The sequence below is a fragment of the Garra rufa genome, chromosome 2 (assembly GCF_049309525.1).
Source record: "Garra rufa chromosome 2, GarRuf1.0, whole genome shotgun sequence".
Classification (NCBI taxonomy): Eukaryota; Metazoa; Chordata; class Actinopteri; order Cypriniformes; family Cyprinidae; genus Garra; species Garra rufa.
Genome location: NC_133362.1, coordinates 12,512,681 through 12,527,475, shown reverse-complemented (window position 1 = coordinate 12,527,475; position 14,795 = coordinate 12,512,681). Strand labels below are relative to the sequence as shown.

Here is a 14,795-nt window from a genome sequence, read left to right as displayed (position 1 = left end):
AATAGTTTTACTGTTTACTGCATGTTGTTATTCTTCTAGTTATTTCTCATGACCCAGAAGACTGGTCCATAGGCTTACTTCCCTGTTAAAGGAACACTCCACTTTTTTTGGATATAGGCTCATTCTCCAACTCCCCCCGAGTTAATAAGTTGATTTTTACCGTTTTGAAATCCATTCAGTCGTTCTCCTATTCTGGCGATATCACTTTTAGCATAGCTTAGCATAGATCATTGAATCCTATTAGACTAATAGCATCGCGTTCAAAAATGACCAACGATTTTCGATATTTGTCCTATTTAAAACTTTTAAAACTTGACTCTTCTGCAGTTATATCATATACTAAGACCGGCAAAAATACTACACTCCCATTAATAGTCAAGGAAATTTGCTGCCTTAAAGCAAAACTAAATTAGCCTGGAAAAATCCAGACCCTAATCTATTAAGATTATGGGTCTGGGATCAACCAATGAAAACTGCCTAACTCGAGGGGCGGCACCAAGCGTGCATTTGAAACTCTAACTGCATGCAATTGGATAACGCCACGACCAATCACAACAATACACGCTTAGCTACCAGCAGAGCTAAATGATGTTTCATTAACAAAGTTCGGAAGAAGTGCATCAGATGCTTAGCGTAAACATCACAAGTCAATCAGCGCCATAGGTTTAAATACAGCTGACTCACCGCAATTCACTCGATGGTTTATCAGTAAACCTCCACCACCCCATCTCATCACTCCGAGTTCTCGCTACTGCTATTGGGGGGTAACGTACTCTGGGTTCGGGCCACTCCCGAGCTCGGAGCCCTTCACCGGACAGCACGCCAAACATGCACTACTATTCTCCGGCTAATTATATGTAAGTGTGAACTCGTGAACTGATAGATTAAACTCTTGCCGTATCCAGTCGGCAAAACAGCAAAAACGTCCTTCATGCAACGGAACGATTCGAGTTTTCGGTTTTCTGTTCCTCTTTTATATGGAAAGCCAAGTCTAACTCGTTCATTGTAGCGACCAAAGCCGTTTCAAACAACTTGTTGTTCATCTGTAGCGACAGCGATCTTTCAAAGTTTACTAAATGATTCGGACGTCGCAGTGCTGTCATCATCAGCTTAGCTCTCCTCTGGCCCGCCTACATCAGATACACCGATTTGATTGGTTCCCACAATTGCTTACGTATTACAGTAACCTGCATCATTGCTCGATGCCAGAGTGTCTTGCAGAGACAATTCAAATTGTGCTCTCGCCAGACCTCTGGATTTCAGGGTAACACTAAGTAACTTTTCCCTCAATGCTCCCTCTACAGGTTAGAAGCGGAATTGTCCATTACCGCTGTCCTAAATAATTTAGCCTACCGTCGTGTCACATGCACGTTATTTGTTTGAAAGGCTATCCAGGACGGGCTTTGGAAATAACAATGTCCAGTGACAAGGTAGAGTATGTTGTATGAATTTATAAAAGTATGAAAACCTTTTGTGAAGCCTGCCGTGAAGCAAGTCGCATTTGTAGTCTCATTTGAACTACAAAACCGTGACCCAACGACCCAAACTTACATAGTGCTGTTGTGGCTGATAGAGGGTCGCAAAGCGAATACGAAAGTTCATTGTAGCGACCAAACTCATGTCAGTGGTTCATCAACCCTGTTATGAGTTGATGAACCACTGACATGAGTTCGGAAACATTATTTTAAGGTAAAAAAAAAGTTACTTAGTGGTGCTTTAACGTGGCCGTAGCAGGCGCAGTAATATCACGCAGCACAACGTGACCAACTGCATGGCATGCACAGGGAGCATCAGCATTCCTCGTTGGAAGTTATCTAGCTGGGAACTAATTTCAGGCGCTGTGTGATATTACTGCGCCTGCTGCATCCATATTACGGCAGCAAACTTCCTTGACTATTACACTGGAATGGGAGTGTAGTTCCTAATCTTATCGGCCTAGAAAAACGCATCTTTACATTTTCCGCCGGTCTATATACAATATAACTGCAGAAGAGTCAACTTTTAAAAGTTTTAAATAGGACAAATATCAAAACTCGTTGGTCATTTTTGAACGCGATGCTATTGGTCTAATTAGGATTCAATGATCTATGCTAAGCTATGCTAAAAGTGATATCGCCAGAACAGGAGAATGGCTGAATGAATTTCAAAGGTAAAACTCATTTATTAACTCGGGGGAGTTGGAGAATCAGCCTATTTCCAAAAAAAAAAAAGTAGAGTGTTCCTTTAAAGAATAAGGTGGATAGTTTTAGAAACAATGTGATGTATTTAGTAACCTTTTGAATTTAAAGACAGCAGAAGTAGAAGTTTGAGTTTGCTTATTCAAAAATCATCTGACCTTTTTCTGTTGCTCTGTATAGGTTTTCAGCACCTGTCCAGTCCTGTACATGATTTCTGGATTTAGGATTCGGACATTTTCTGGTTGAAGAGGTATCGAGTCTATTACATTTCTCCAGAACCACAGTTTAGACCACCAACTCTACAAAGAGACAGACAGAGAAAGGTTTTGAAATTATGAATTGTACTTGATTTTTGGCCATTTCTGTTAGCTGTGAACAGTCAAAATTTTTTTTGTCCAATTAAAATGCTCTCTAGAATGAGAATATCCTTCCCAAAAACCTTCTACATTACTCACCAAAGGTTCTTTGGTTACTACAGAGATGAGCCATGCTAAATCCAAACTCTTGAATGCGACCAAAGCCACTACTTCAGTTCTCTGGTATTCTTTTGACTGAGAAGGAGCCCCTTCTGGATAAATGAGCCGAATGGTAGTTCTAGATCCAGCGTCTCTTTCATATCCAAATACCGGAGCATCGTTCATTCTGTAGGTATGAAGAGTAAAATATTGATATCAGTATAATTAGTCTGGGTGAGTTCATATGCATCATTCATTGGATATTAGAATGATTTCTGAAGGATCAAGTGACACTGAAGACTAGAGTAATGGCTGCTAAAAAATCAGCTTTGCCGTTACAATAATAAATTACATTTAAAAATATATTAAAATAAAACCCGTATATGTTTGTTAATGAACTAACTAACCTGATGATAATGTTGTGCTGGTCTATATGAGGTCCAAGATGTTTGCCGTGTAAAATGCCACCGCTTCCAACCACCACGCATCTCCTGCAGGTCTCTGTGCCAGTGGGTACGCTAGTATAAGGCAGGGCTTTCAGGGCCTTAGCCACCATCTCCTCACTACCTTGCAGACCCAGAGGAGGAGGCAGTGCATAGTCTCCTGTGCCGTTCTCTAGGAACGCGGGAATCTTCAGGAGCCCAGCAGGAGTAGACAGCGACCTCACCTTCTCCACACTCCAGCCGCCGCGGCAGGACTGAGACAGCAGAGCCGCTGACTGATTCAACAGAGCCTGAGGTGTGTACAAATGAGACAGGGTTAGATGCCTGACAACAACGTGTCTTTATAAATGAGTATTATTATTATTATGTGATTTTTGACGGTTTTTGTTGACACATTTTATGAGATTTTTGCATATGCACTACCGTTTAAAAGTATAAGAAAGTGTAAGTGTAAGTTCATTTATCAACAGTGATAGTAAATATTTTATATACTTCAATATATTATATATTTTAAATAAACACTGTTCTGTACATTTTCTATTTCTGTTTTTCACAAATATATTAAGCAGCACAACACTGATGATAAAGTTTCTTGAGCAGCAAAACAGCATAGAATGATTTCTGAAGGATCATGAGACACTGAAAACTGGATCAATGCAGCTGAAAATTCAGCTTTGCTATCACAGAATTGGAAAAATGTGTGTGTGTGTATATATATATATATACACAGTGGTGTGAAAAAGTGTTGGTCCCCTTCCTGATTTTTTTTTTTTTTTGCATGTTTGTCACACTTTAATGTTTCAGATCATCAAACAAATTAAAAAAAAAATCAAAAATGAAACATTAAAGTGTGACAAACATGCAAATTAAAAATCAAGAAGGGGGCCAACACTTTTTCACACCACTGTTTATATATATACATATATATATCACACACATTATATAATAATATTTTTTTAAATTATATATAATATTACTGTTATTGATGTATTGTAAATCAAATAAATGCAGCCTTGGTGAGCATTGTTTTCAAAAGCATTTTAAAAAATCGTACCAATGCTGGTGTACATTTATTTATTTATTTATTTATTTGACAGATTTCATTAGTTAAATGTTTATTTATTGACTCATTTAATGAAAGTTTATTACAGTACTATAAATCCTCTATAGCATCTTCTATATAAGTTCTGTTCATTGAAATTAATAAACATGTTTAAAATATCAAGATCTTTATTTATACAGTATATTAAATAATTAATTTAAAAAATTGTATACTATATAGGCATAGTAGTATACTACCAGTCAAAAGTTTTTGAACAGTAAGATTTTTAATGTTGATTTTTAAAGCCTCTTCTGCTCATCAAGTCTGCAATTATTTGATCCAAAGTACAGCAAAATCAGTAAAGTTTGTAAAAAACATACTATTTAAAATAACTGTTTTCTATTTTTTAAAATTAAATTTATTCCTGTGATTTCAAAGCTGAATTTTTAGCATTATTACTCCAGTCACATGATCCTTCAGAACACAGTATTCTGATTTTATTATTATTATTATTATTATTATTATTATTATTATGATGAAATCAGCCAAGTAGAATTTTTTTCAGGTTTCTTTAATGAATAGAAAGTTCAGAAGAACAGCATTTATCTGAAATATAAATCTTTTGTAACATTATAAATGTCTTTATCATTGGGCATCCTTGCTAAATAGAAGCATAATTTCTATAATTTCTATAATTATACTGACTTTTGTAATGTTACAGAAGCTTTTTATTTCAGGTAAAAACTGATCTTAGGATTGTTTTATTTATCGAAGAATCTTGGAAAAAATGTACTCAACAGTTTTTAATAATAATAATAATAATAATATTTTTTCTCGAACAGCTAATCAGCATATTAGAATGATTTCTAGAATGATTATTTTTAAATAAAACAAATATTTCAGAATTGTACTGTTTTTGCTTGGTGAGCAGAAGAGACTTCTTTAAAAAAACATTACAAATTTTACTGTTCAAAAACTTTTGACTGGTAGTGTAGATGTGAACATGGATTATTAAAAAAAACTTTATTGACTTGTTTGCTACTAAAACAATTCTCAGAGTTTCCTTCCCTGTTTTAGATATTTGTTTTTAAACATGTTTAAGATGAAGCCTAAAGTGTTTGTAAGAGTTAGCTGGGAGACATGTATTTAAATCAGTGTTGATAAAGCTTGTATTTTTATATAAGTAACTCACTAAGTTAATGAATAGACATTAGACACACATGCTGTATACAGCTCAGTTCAAAAATCATCTCAGTCGTGCAGTAAAGTCAAAGTTGATTCAAGTCTCATTAAGTATAATTCAAACTAACTCAATTCTTTAGTTTCATGCGATCAAGCAGTGAATGACAGTACCAGAGTTTCAGCAGAACTGTCATTAGTCCAGGCGGCCTCTGGGGTTGGCAGATACGCAGGAACCAGAATTGCAGAATAACAGCTCAACAACAGAGCAATGCTTAAAATGAAGTTGTTCCTCCTAAAATCATAAAACGGCAATCTCATGAAGGTGTTTGCTTTATCAATTTTAATGGAATGTGTCTGTACAGGTCGTGAAATCTCCAGTGGAGCACATATGAATAGCAAGCATGTTTGCATGTGTCACGGTGCTTATCTCAGGCATACCCACCGACTAAGGAAGAATTCTCTGGACTCTGCCCTGCTGTGTTGGGTGGTTGGGCTCTCCAAGCTGCTGGCTTCCGGTAAGAGAGGAACCCTGTCTTCGTCATTATCATTAACACTCAGGTGTTTCAGAGTCACCATTTTTCAAGCCGGTTCCCAACTAAGTTCGTCAGTTCTGAAATATGAATTGAATTGAGTCATAGTTCATTTGTTTGTTTTGTAGAGTCAACATTCTACACCCTTCATTCACAGCACATTTAATCTGAATGCTTTATGCCTTTATCTACCATTTGTGTGGTTTCTTACCTTTTATTTCAGCTGCTGTCTTTTTCTCACAGGTGTAGAGATCATTTGAAAATGAGCTGCGCTTTTGTCGCTTTTGTCCCTTTCATCCACTGCCGTGTTTTGTCTTGTTCTGATCCCTCCTCACAGTTAATCATTTATCCGTCTCAGAGGCTTCTCTTTGTATACCACAGTACTTTATCTAGTCTACTGTTCAAACAACCACACACTTCCATTTATGATTATGGTTGATACCATTCCTAAAAGCCATGTTTCAAAGGTCCTTTATATATCTAAAATCTCAATAACTATCCATAAGTAAATAAACTTACTAGTTGCTAGTTGGCTACTAAACATTCTCAAACTGAAGAGCTATCTCAGGTATTTTAAGGTATTTTATACCCAGATATTAGTGTTTTAAAGATGTTTTGAGGCTCCCAAAAAATTAACTAAGGCATGTACTGTTTGCAGGTGAAAGTTGTATTTATAAACAAATGAATGTATTGACACAAACACTTTATACTATAGTTTAAAAGAATTTTTTAATATATTTTAAAGTCTCTTAAGCTCTTATTTGATCAAAAATAAAGGAAAACTTTTAAAAAATATATTTTTAAATAACTTTTTTATTTCAACATATTTATAACATATTTATTGCTGTGATGCAAAGCTGAATTTTCAGCATCATTACTCAATTCTTCAGTGTCACATTATCATTCAGAAATAATTTGAATATGCTAAATTGCTTCTCAAGAAACATTTCTTATTATGTTAGTAAAACTATTACTAAAAGTTACTAAAAGTATATTACTGAGTAAACCACACATAGCAGCACTTTTAAACTATTATAGCTATATTTTTAAATTCTGTCATAAAAGACAAAAGATGCATCAAATTTGGTTTAATTGATTATTACTTATGTAGTCTTAGCTGTAAGTCTTTGTATGCTTTATAATATCACAAAGCAAGCAAACAAAACACTGCTACTGCTTAAAAAAAGTAATACATTGTTGAAAATACATTGTTTTTAAAACAGTTGAACTACTAAATTCTTTAAACTTAGCAGAATTGTTACTTATAGTTAGTTTTAAACAAATATTTGAATAGATTTTTTTCAGTCATTTCCCTATAAACATTTCATTTAAAAATTAAAAAAGCTATGGTGGACCCAGCATTTGTGACCCTGGACCATAAAGCAGTCATTAGAGTCAATTTTATGAAATTAAGCTGAATAAATAAGCTTTCTGTTGATGTATGGTTTGATAGAATATTATTTGGTTGAGATACAAATGTTTGAGTATCTGCAATCTGAGGGTGCAAAAAATCTAAATATTGAGAAAAATCCCCTTTAAAGTTGTCCAAATGAAGTTCTTAGCAGTGCATATTACTAATCAAAAATTAAGTTTTTAAATATTTACGATAGGAAATTTACAAAATATCTTCATAGAACATGATCTTTACGTAATATCCTAATGATTTTTGGCATAAAAGAAAGTTTAAAATTTTGACCCAAACAATGTATTTTTGGCTAATGCTACAAATATTGGGTATTGGGTATTGCTACTTAAGACTGGATTTGTGGTCCAGGGTCACATTTAATGACTAGTTAACTGAAGCACTTGAACAACATGGCTGTGTAATAAAACAAACCTAGAAGTAGTAGGTTATTTACTCTTGCCACATGATTATTTGCTGTTGCTCAATGCTCAGCACTGTTTGTTTTGGTTTGCTTTATTTGTCATATGATGATGGTTTTATTTCATTTAAATATGAGCTTGATCTCACCTTCACAACCATGTGCTTCTGTTCTTCCTTTTCTTAAACACTTCATCATAATCAGACATTTGTGTGCATTCTTACCCACATGCATCTAACAGGATGTTCCTGAATGCTGTTCAGCGATTGGCCGTTGTGCTGGAGACTAAATGGTTCCTGATGATTTCATATCTAATTCTTAACATTAATTCTTACTTTTTTTGTAAGAAAAAACGTTTTTTCTGACAATGCAGACGCAATGAGCGTTTTTCTGTCCGGTGGTCATGCCTTAACTTTGCAAATTCCAGTATTGCATCAGTATTGCATCGTTCTCATGGGCATTTAATAGTTTTTGACTTTTCAGTCTGAGGTAAATCTCTTTTTTGGCTAATTTTTTCTGTAAAAGAAAATGTGCCTAATAATTCTGCACACCTGAATATAAGGAGTTTTTCACTTCCAGCCTTCATGGACAATTATATATCACATATAAATAATTAAATACAAAAAGAATAGTAGTTATTAAGATTGATGTGTTTTGGAATTGGTCAAATGTTCTTGGAAAAAAAAAATATGACCACAATATCAACGTGCCTAATAATTATGCACACAGTGGATGGTTGACCAATGACGCGTCATAAAACATTCTATTGTTCTCACCTGAATGTTTGCAACACTTTGATTGACAGACTCATTCCCACAGAAGACACATCCACAATCAAAATCCCCAACTTTCGAGCTCGATGCTTCTAAACAAAAAGACAAACTTCCTCAGACAGGAATTTCACAGACTTAATGCACATAAAATAACAGAAATTTATCAAAATATGAAATGAATCTAATTAAAGACTTCCTTGAAAATCCTGTACCTCCTCCCGTTTATCAAGGGCTGCTCTTCTATCAACCACATCAGTTGCCCACAGGATGTTCTCATCCATTACGACAAAATAAAATATACAAAGAAGTTAACCCAGAGTATTTGCAAGTCACAGTCTTTCACAAATAACAGCAGACCTGCCAGACTGAGATCTGAACCGGTCTTATAGCTCACAGCAGGAATGTAAAGCCACGTCAGGCCCTGCGTGACAGCTGTGGACAGGAGCTGGATTGCACACAAACACGCAACCATGAGCTCACCGTTCACGCCAGTGCCGCCAACCTCAACAGGCCTGCCCTCTGCCACACAGCGGGAGTCCATATTTACAAGAATCACGGCCCAATAAACACCCTGTTTTGGAGATTATGTTATTTATAAGTGTTTCATTAGTGTCAAGTGATACCTCATAAATGCCTTCTAGTTGCAAAGAACGCCTGTTATTGGCCGTTATTGCTGCTGAAAATGGTCAGTTATTGTCATGTTTTGGGCTGTACTAATTAGTTGGACCGGGAAAACATTTCAAAAGTTTTCATACACCTTGCAGAATCTGCGAAATGTTCATTTATTTTACCAAAATAAGAGGGATCATACAAAATGCATGTTATTTTTTTATTTAGTACTGACCTGAATAAGATATTTCACACAAAAGATCTTTACATATTGTTCACAAGATAAAATAAGTGTTGAATTTTTTATATTTTATAAATTTTTATTGATAGTTGTTCATGAGCCCCTTGTTTGTCCTAAACAGTTAAACTGCCTGTTATTCTTCAGAAAAATTCTTCAGGTCCCACAAATTCTTTGGTTTTTTCAGCATTTATGCAACTATTACAGAAGGGTTAAAATGCTCACTAATGCTCCAGAAGGAAAAACGATGCATTAAGAGATGAAAACTTCATGAATTTGAAGATCAGGGTAAATTTAACTTATTTTGTCTTCTGGGAAACATTTAAGTATCTTCTGTAGCTTCTGAAGGGCAGTACTAAATGAAATTTATGTAAAATAAGAAAAATATACACACCCCTGGCTCTTAATGCATCATTTTTTCTTCTGGGGCATCAGTGAGCATTTAAACCTTCTGTAATAGTTGCATATGAGTCCCTCAGTTGTCCTTAGAAGTGAATTCTTCATGCAGGCAGAGGAACGAGTAAGGAAGATCTCCTCTGATCTGAGGCGTGAGATTGTTGATCTAGGTGGTGCAGAGAACATTATTGAGCTGTGTACGAAGAAGAAGATCAAGAACAGGACCGCAGCTTCCAAACAGCTAATAGGTGTTCCTCTGGTGAGGGAAACCCATCTGCCTTTCTTGTCTTTATTGTTATTATGTGACTTTGAATATTGCATATATTATAAATATTCTATATTATACTTTTTTTTTTTTTTAAGCTTAAAAATTAATCTCTTGTGTTTGTCAGGGTCCTGTGGAACCAAAGGAGTTTTTAAAAGCAGCAGCTCAGGGGAAGATGGAAGTAGTTGACAAATTTCTGGAAGATGGAGGAGATCCAAACACCTGCGATGAGGTGCAGTATGCCTAAATTTAATTAAAGAGTTGCTCATTTTGATGTGTTTTTGTCTCTTTTTTTTGTATGTCAATATAGTTTTTATTTTATGTTTTCCTAATTTATTTAAGTACCTAAAAATGAAAATATATGTTGCTTTGGCAACTAAAAAGACTGTTTTTTTTATTTTATGTTAGTTAATATTTATTTATAAAATTGTTGTATGTTTTTAGTTTTAGTTGACTATATTAACTTGATTGAATCAATAACTCAATATACCTCTGTGACTCAGTTGCTCATATAACTGTTTGCTTTAGTTCAGGAAAACAGCACTACATCGGGCTGCTTTGGAAAATCATGCTAAAATAGTGGAAAAATTACTGGACAAAGGAGCTGATATAAATTTTAAAGACAGGGTAAGATCAATATAAGTGTTGGTAAAGTGAATTAGTTTTTGAAATGATGTTGTGATTGTATTAATTTGCTTTCGTTGTCCTCGTTTTAGCTGGACTGCAGGGCTGTGCATTGGGCTTGCAGAGGTGGAAGTCTCTCAGCACTGAAAGTTCTTCAGGACAGAGGAGCTAACATCAACGTCAGAGACAAAGTAATATTTTTAGCAGAAGCAAAAATACTGAAAAGTGTGTAAAAATAAGCTGCCCCAAAAATTGTATTCTCTTCCATACAGCTGCTTAGCTCACCTTTGCATGTGGCCACACGGACTGGTCACAGCGACGTGGTCCAACATCTTCTAACCAGTGGAATCAATATTAATGCCAAAGACTGGGTAACATAAATAATTCATGTTCTGAACATGCAGATTATAATTCAATTTAAATATTTTAAGAAGCGTTCCTTTCTGTTTCAAAGGAAGGAGACACGGCTCTGCATGATGCTGTCAGATTAAATCGATATAAAATTGTCAAACTCCTAATACTGGCAGGAGCCAATATGCAGATCAAGAATGCTGTAAGTACTACAAATCATGCTGGATGAGGAACAATATAAGGATATAAACACCTTATTTGCTTGTTCCAGGAGGGCATTACGGCCACTGAACAGGTGAAGCAATGGCAGTTTGACACTAAGGAGACATTGGAGAGATTGGAACAGATGAGAGAGGTTGGTCTGGCCTGACAAACACATGGAGATGCATTGGATTCATTAGAGGCTCGGTGAACAGGTGCATGGCTGGAGAACAACCCCACCTCTGTCTGAGTAACTATTTACTTTCTGTGTTAGTTAGTGGTGAAAGGTGCCTGTCCTCACCAATTTATTACTATACTGGATGAAAGGGGATTTAGAAGAGTGTTTTATTAATCTACATAAAACGAGGCTTATATTTAGTATTGTTTTTATTTAAAAGGCGTTGTAATAGCTTGAACAGAATCAAAGTTTTGGCTTAATTGCACATTTTTTTTTATGTTTTTTGAAAGAATTCTCTTTTGCTTACCAACGTTGCATACCTTTACTGTCATTTTTGATTAATTTAATGTGTCCTTGTTGCATGACAATTTACTTTCTTTCTTACTTTTTTAAACATTTACTTACTTTTGAATGGTAGCGTGTCACTGTTCCCACAAAAATATTAGGCAGAAAAAACTGTTTTCAATATTGATTAATAATAATAATAATAATAATAATGTTTGTTGAGCAGCATATTAGAATGATTTCTGAAGGATCATGTGACATTGAAGACGAGTAATGATGCTGAAATTTTTAATTTTATTATTACAGTTTTTAGTGTATTTTGATTAAATGCAGCCTTGGTGGGCATAAGAGATTTATTTCAATTACATTCAAAAGTGTAATTATTCCAACTTTAGACTAGTATTTTAAAAATAAATAATTTACAGTATTATAAATATTTACATTTGAAATTCAAAATTTGAACAGGTGGTCATTTTAATGTTTTATAATGCCTATTATTATTATTATTATTTTATCTTAATGCTGCTTATTATTACAGTTGAAGTCAAAAGTTTACATACACCAATCACCAAACACCAAAATGTAAATTATTTTACCAAAATCTGGGGGATTAAAACTTTTTGAATTTAAAGATCAGGCTAAATTTTTAACTAATTTTGTTTTCTGGGAAACATGTAAGTATCTTCTGTAGCTTTTGAAGCGCAGTACTAAATGAAAAAAAAAATCTGATATTTAGGCAAAATAAGAAAAATGTACACATCTTTATTCTGTTTGAAAGTTTACACCCCAGCTCTTAATGCATAGTTTTTCCTTCTGAAGCATCAGTGAGCGTTTGAACCTTCTGTAATAGTTGCATATGAGTCTCTCAGTTGTCCTCAATGTGAAAAGATGGATCTCAAAATCATACAGTAATTGTTGGAAAGGGTTCAAATACACAAAAATGCTGAAAAAACAAAGAATTTGTGGGACCTGAAGGACTTTTCTGGAGAACAGCAGACAGTTTAACTGTTCAAGACAAACAATCTCTAAAAAAAAAAAAAAAAACAGATGTGGATCATTCAGGTAACAGCACAGTATTAATAGCCAAGTGTATGTAAACTTTTGAACAGGGTCATTATTTTTTTCTTCTGGACTATATGTAAACTTCTTTTGATGTTAAATATCTTATTCAGGTCAGTGCTAAATAAAAAAATAACATGCGTTTTTTATGATCCCTTTTATTTTTCGTAAAATAATTAACATTTTGCGGATTCTACAAGGTGTGTCTATACGTTTGACTTCAACTGTATTTCTGCATTACTCAGGTGAACATGAAACTTAAGTTAGTCTGTTTAAAAAATGGGTTGATGCATTATATTATATGTATTATGTAAGTTTGACTACTAGTTTGCTAGCTTTGTTTTTCTGAAATCAGAAATGCATGCAAAACTTTTAATTTTATTTATTTCAATTCTGCATATGATTCTATAGTTTTATCATTGGTTTACTGTGCCAGTATAAGCTCATTTGCTGTACATAGTTTCCTGATGCATCAGATGACAAGGCTTTGGGTAGATGAAACTGATATGCCCATGTGTGAGACCTACATCATCTGTGCTTATTATATAATCACAATCCGGCAGCCTGAAAGCAAACATTTGCCCCAACGTATGATTGTTTATGAATCAACAATCCAGCTCTTCTCTTTGTAGTCACTCAGTGTGTGTTTTGCTGCTGTATTAGAGATGTAATCCATGAACTGGCTCATCCAATTCACAAACTGATCTCTTGGCTTGCTGTCATGGAGGGTTTTTCTGTGTGTCACTGGCAGTCGTGCTGATAGAAACATCACAGGGTGGCTGTGAATCACTTGTTTAGAGCACACAGTTGTTCTATGATTAGAAAGCTTTTAGTCACACACTGCAGTGGTTTCATTTAGCGGTTGGAGCACTAGATAAGTGCTCTGTGCCATTCCCTGCCCTGTTAATACTCTGTTAACTGATTCTCGAGACAAGAGTAACAGGCTATATATGGTTATGTATTGAGGAATTAATTTGGATGAGTCTCTGGGGTCAGTGGGATTTTTTTTGTTTCTTTTAAAGAAATTAATAGTTTTATTATTGACTGAGACAATTGAAGTCAAAAGTTTACATACACCTTGAAGAATCTGCAAAATGTTTTTTATTTTACCAAAATAAGAGGGATCATTCACTTTTTATTTAGTACTGACCTGATTAAGATATTTGACATACATGATTTTTTTATTGATTAGTTCATGAGTTCCTTGTTTGTTCTAAACAGTTAAACTGCCTGCTGTTCTTCAAAAAAAAAAAAAAAAATCCTTTAGGTCTCACAAACTCTTTTCAGCATTTTTGTGTATTTGAATCATTTCTAACAATGACTGTATGATTTTGAGATCCATCTTTTCAGACTGAGGACAACTGAGGGACTCATATGCAACTGAACTATTACAGAAGGTTCAAACACTCACTAATGCTTCAGAAGGAAAAATTATGCATTAAGAGCTGGGGTGAAAACTTTTGAACTGAATGAAGATGACGACTGTAGCTTCTGAAGGTCAGTACTTAACAAAAATATATGATATTTAGGTAAAAAAAGAAAAATCTTTATTCCGTTCAAAAGTTTACACCCCCGGCTCTTAATGCATTGTTTTTCCTTTTGGAGCATCAGTGAGCTTTTGAACCCCCTTTGAGTCTCTCAGTTGTCCTCAGTGTGAAAAGATATAGAAATAAAAAAGTCAACTATTATTTTTCTCTTGTGGACTATATGTAAACTTTTTTTATATGTAACATCTTATTCAGGTCTGTAATAAATAAAAAATAACATGCATTTTGTATGATCCCTCTTATTTTGGTAAAATAATTAACATTTAGCTGATTCTGCAAGGTGTATGTAAACTTTTGACTTTAACTGTACATCAAATTAATCAAATGTGACAGTAAATACATTTATGAATAATGTTGCAAAATATTTCTATTTCAAATTTTGTCAAAAAAATCTTTTAAAAAGTTGTACCATTTCCACAAAAATATTAAGCAACATGTGACACTGGAGTGAAAATTTAGATTTGTCTTCAATTTTAAAATATACTAAAATAGAAATCAGTTATTTAAAATTGTAATAATATTTCTGTTTTTACTGTATTTTTGAATATATAAATGCAGCCTTTCGTGAGGAAAGCAAACAATATATTTAAGCCTCATAAAGAACAAATAAAATGTTA

The 14,795-nt window shown here is 34.2% G+C and overlaps 3 protein-coding genes across 3 annotated transcripts in view; 2 read left to right on the top strand and 1 right to left on the bottom strand.

Moving 5' to 3' along the window:
- LOC141325854 (BLOC-3 complex member HPS1-like) overlaps positions 1–72 on the top strand; it is a 1,657-nt gene extending 1,585 nt beyond the window's left edge. The window contains exon 5 of the mRNA XM_073834583.1: positions 40–72. Within this exon, the coding sequence (XP_073690684.1) occupies positions 40–72 (33 nt within the window). The remainder of the gene's footprint in view (positions 1–39) is intronic.
- A 2,254-nt stretch (positions 73–2,326) lies between these two features.
- On the bottom strand, positions 2,327–6,171 carry st3gal7 (ST3 beta-galactoside alpha-2,3-sialyltransferase 7). Its single transcript, XM_073834582.1, has 6 exons — positions 6,041–6,171; positions 5,742–5,909; positions 5,471–5,591; positions 3,040–3,365; positions 2,633–2,819; positions 2,327–2,476 (listed from the first exon to the last, which is right to left on the bottom strand). Exons 2-6 carry the CDS (start codon positions 5,873–5,875, stop codon positions 2,327–2,329), a joined length of 918 nt encoding a protein of 305 aa, XP_073690683.1. The 5' UTR covers positions 5,876–5,909; positions 6,041–6,171.
- Positions 6,172–9,774: 3,603 nt separating this feature from the next.
- On the top strand, positions 9,775–11,349 carry ankrd2 (ankyrin repeat domain 2 (stretch responsive muscle)). Its single transcript, XM_073834581.1, has 7 exons — positions 9,775–9,927; positions 10,061–10,165; positions 10,462–10,560; positions 10,650–10,748; positions 10,830–10,928; positions 11,012–11,110; positions 11,180–11,349. The coding sequence occupies exons 1-7, from the start codon at positions 9,775–9,777 to the stop codon at positions 11,276–11,278; spliced, it is 753 nt and encodes a 250-aa protein (XP_073690682.1). The 3' UTR covers positions 11,279–11,349.
- The last annotated feature ends 3,446 nt before the right edge of the window (positions 11,350–14,795 follow it).

Coding starts and splice junctions, on each gene's coding strand:
- st3gal7 (XM_073834582.1), bottom strand. CDS start 5,875: ATGGTGACTCTGAAACACCTGAGTGTTAATGATAATGACGAAGACAGG. Junction 3,366..5,470: donor ACAGTTCTGCTGAAACTCTG/GTACTGTCATTC, acceptor TACACACCTCAG/GCTCTGTTGAATCAGTCAGC. Junction 2,820..3,039: donor CAGCACAACATTATCATCAG/GTTAGTTAGTTC, acceptor TCATACCTACAG/AATGAACGATGCTCCGGTAT.
- ankrd2 (XM_073834581.1), top strand. CDS start 9,775: ATGCAGGCAGAGGAACGAGTAAGGAAGATCTCCTCTGATCTGAGGCGT. Junction 10,561..10,649: donor ATATAAATTTTAAAGACAGG/GTAAGATCAATA, acceptor TCCTCGTTTTAG/CTGGACTGCAGGGCTGTGCA. Junction 11,111..11,179: donor ATATGCAGATCAAGAATGCT/GTAAGTACTACA, acceptor TGCTTGTTCCAG/GAGGGCATTACGGCCACTGA.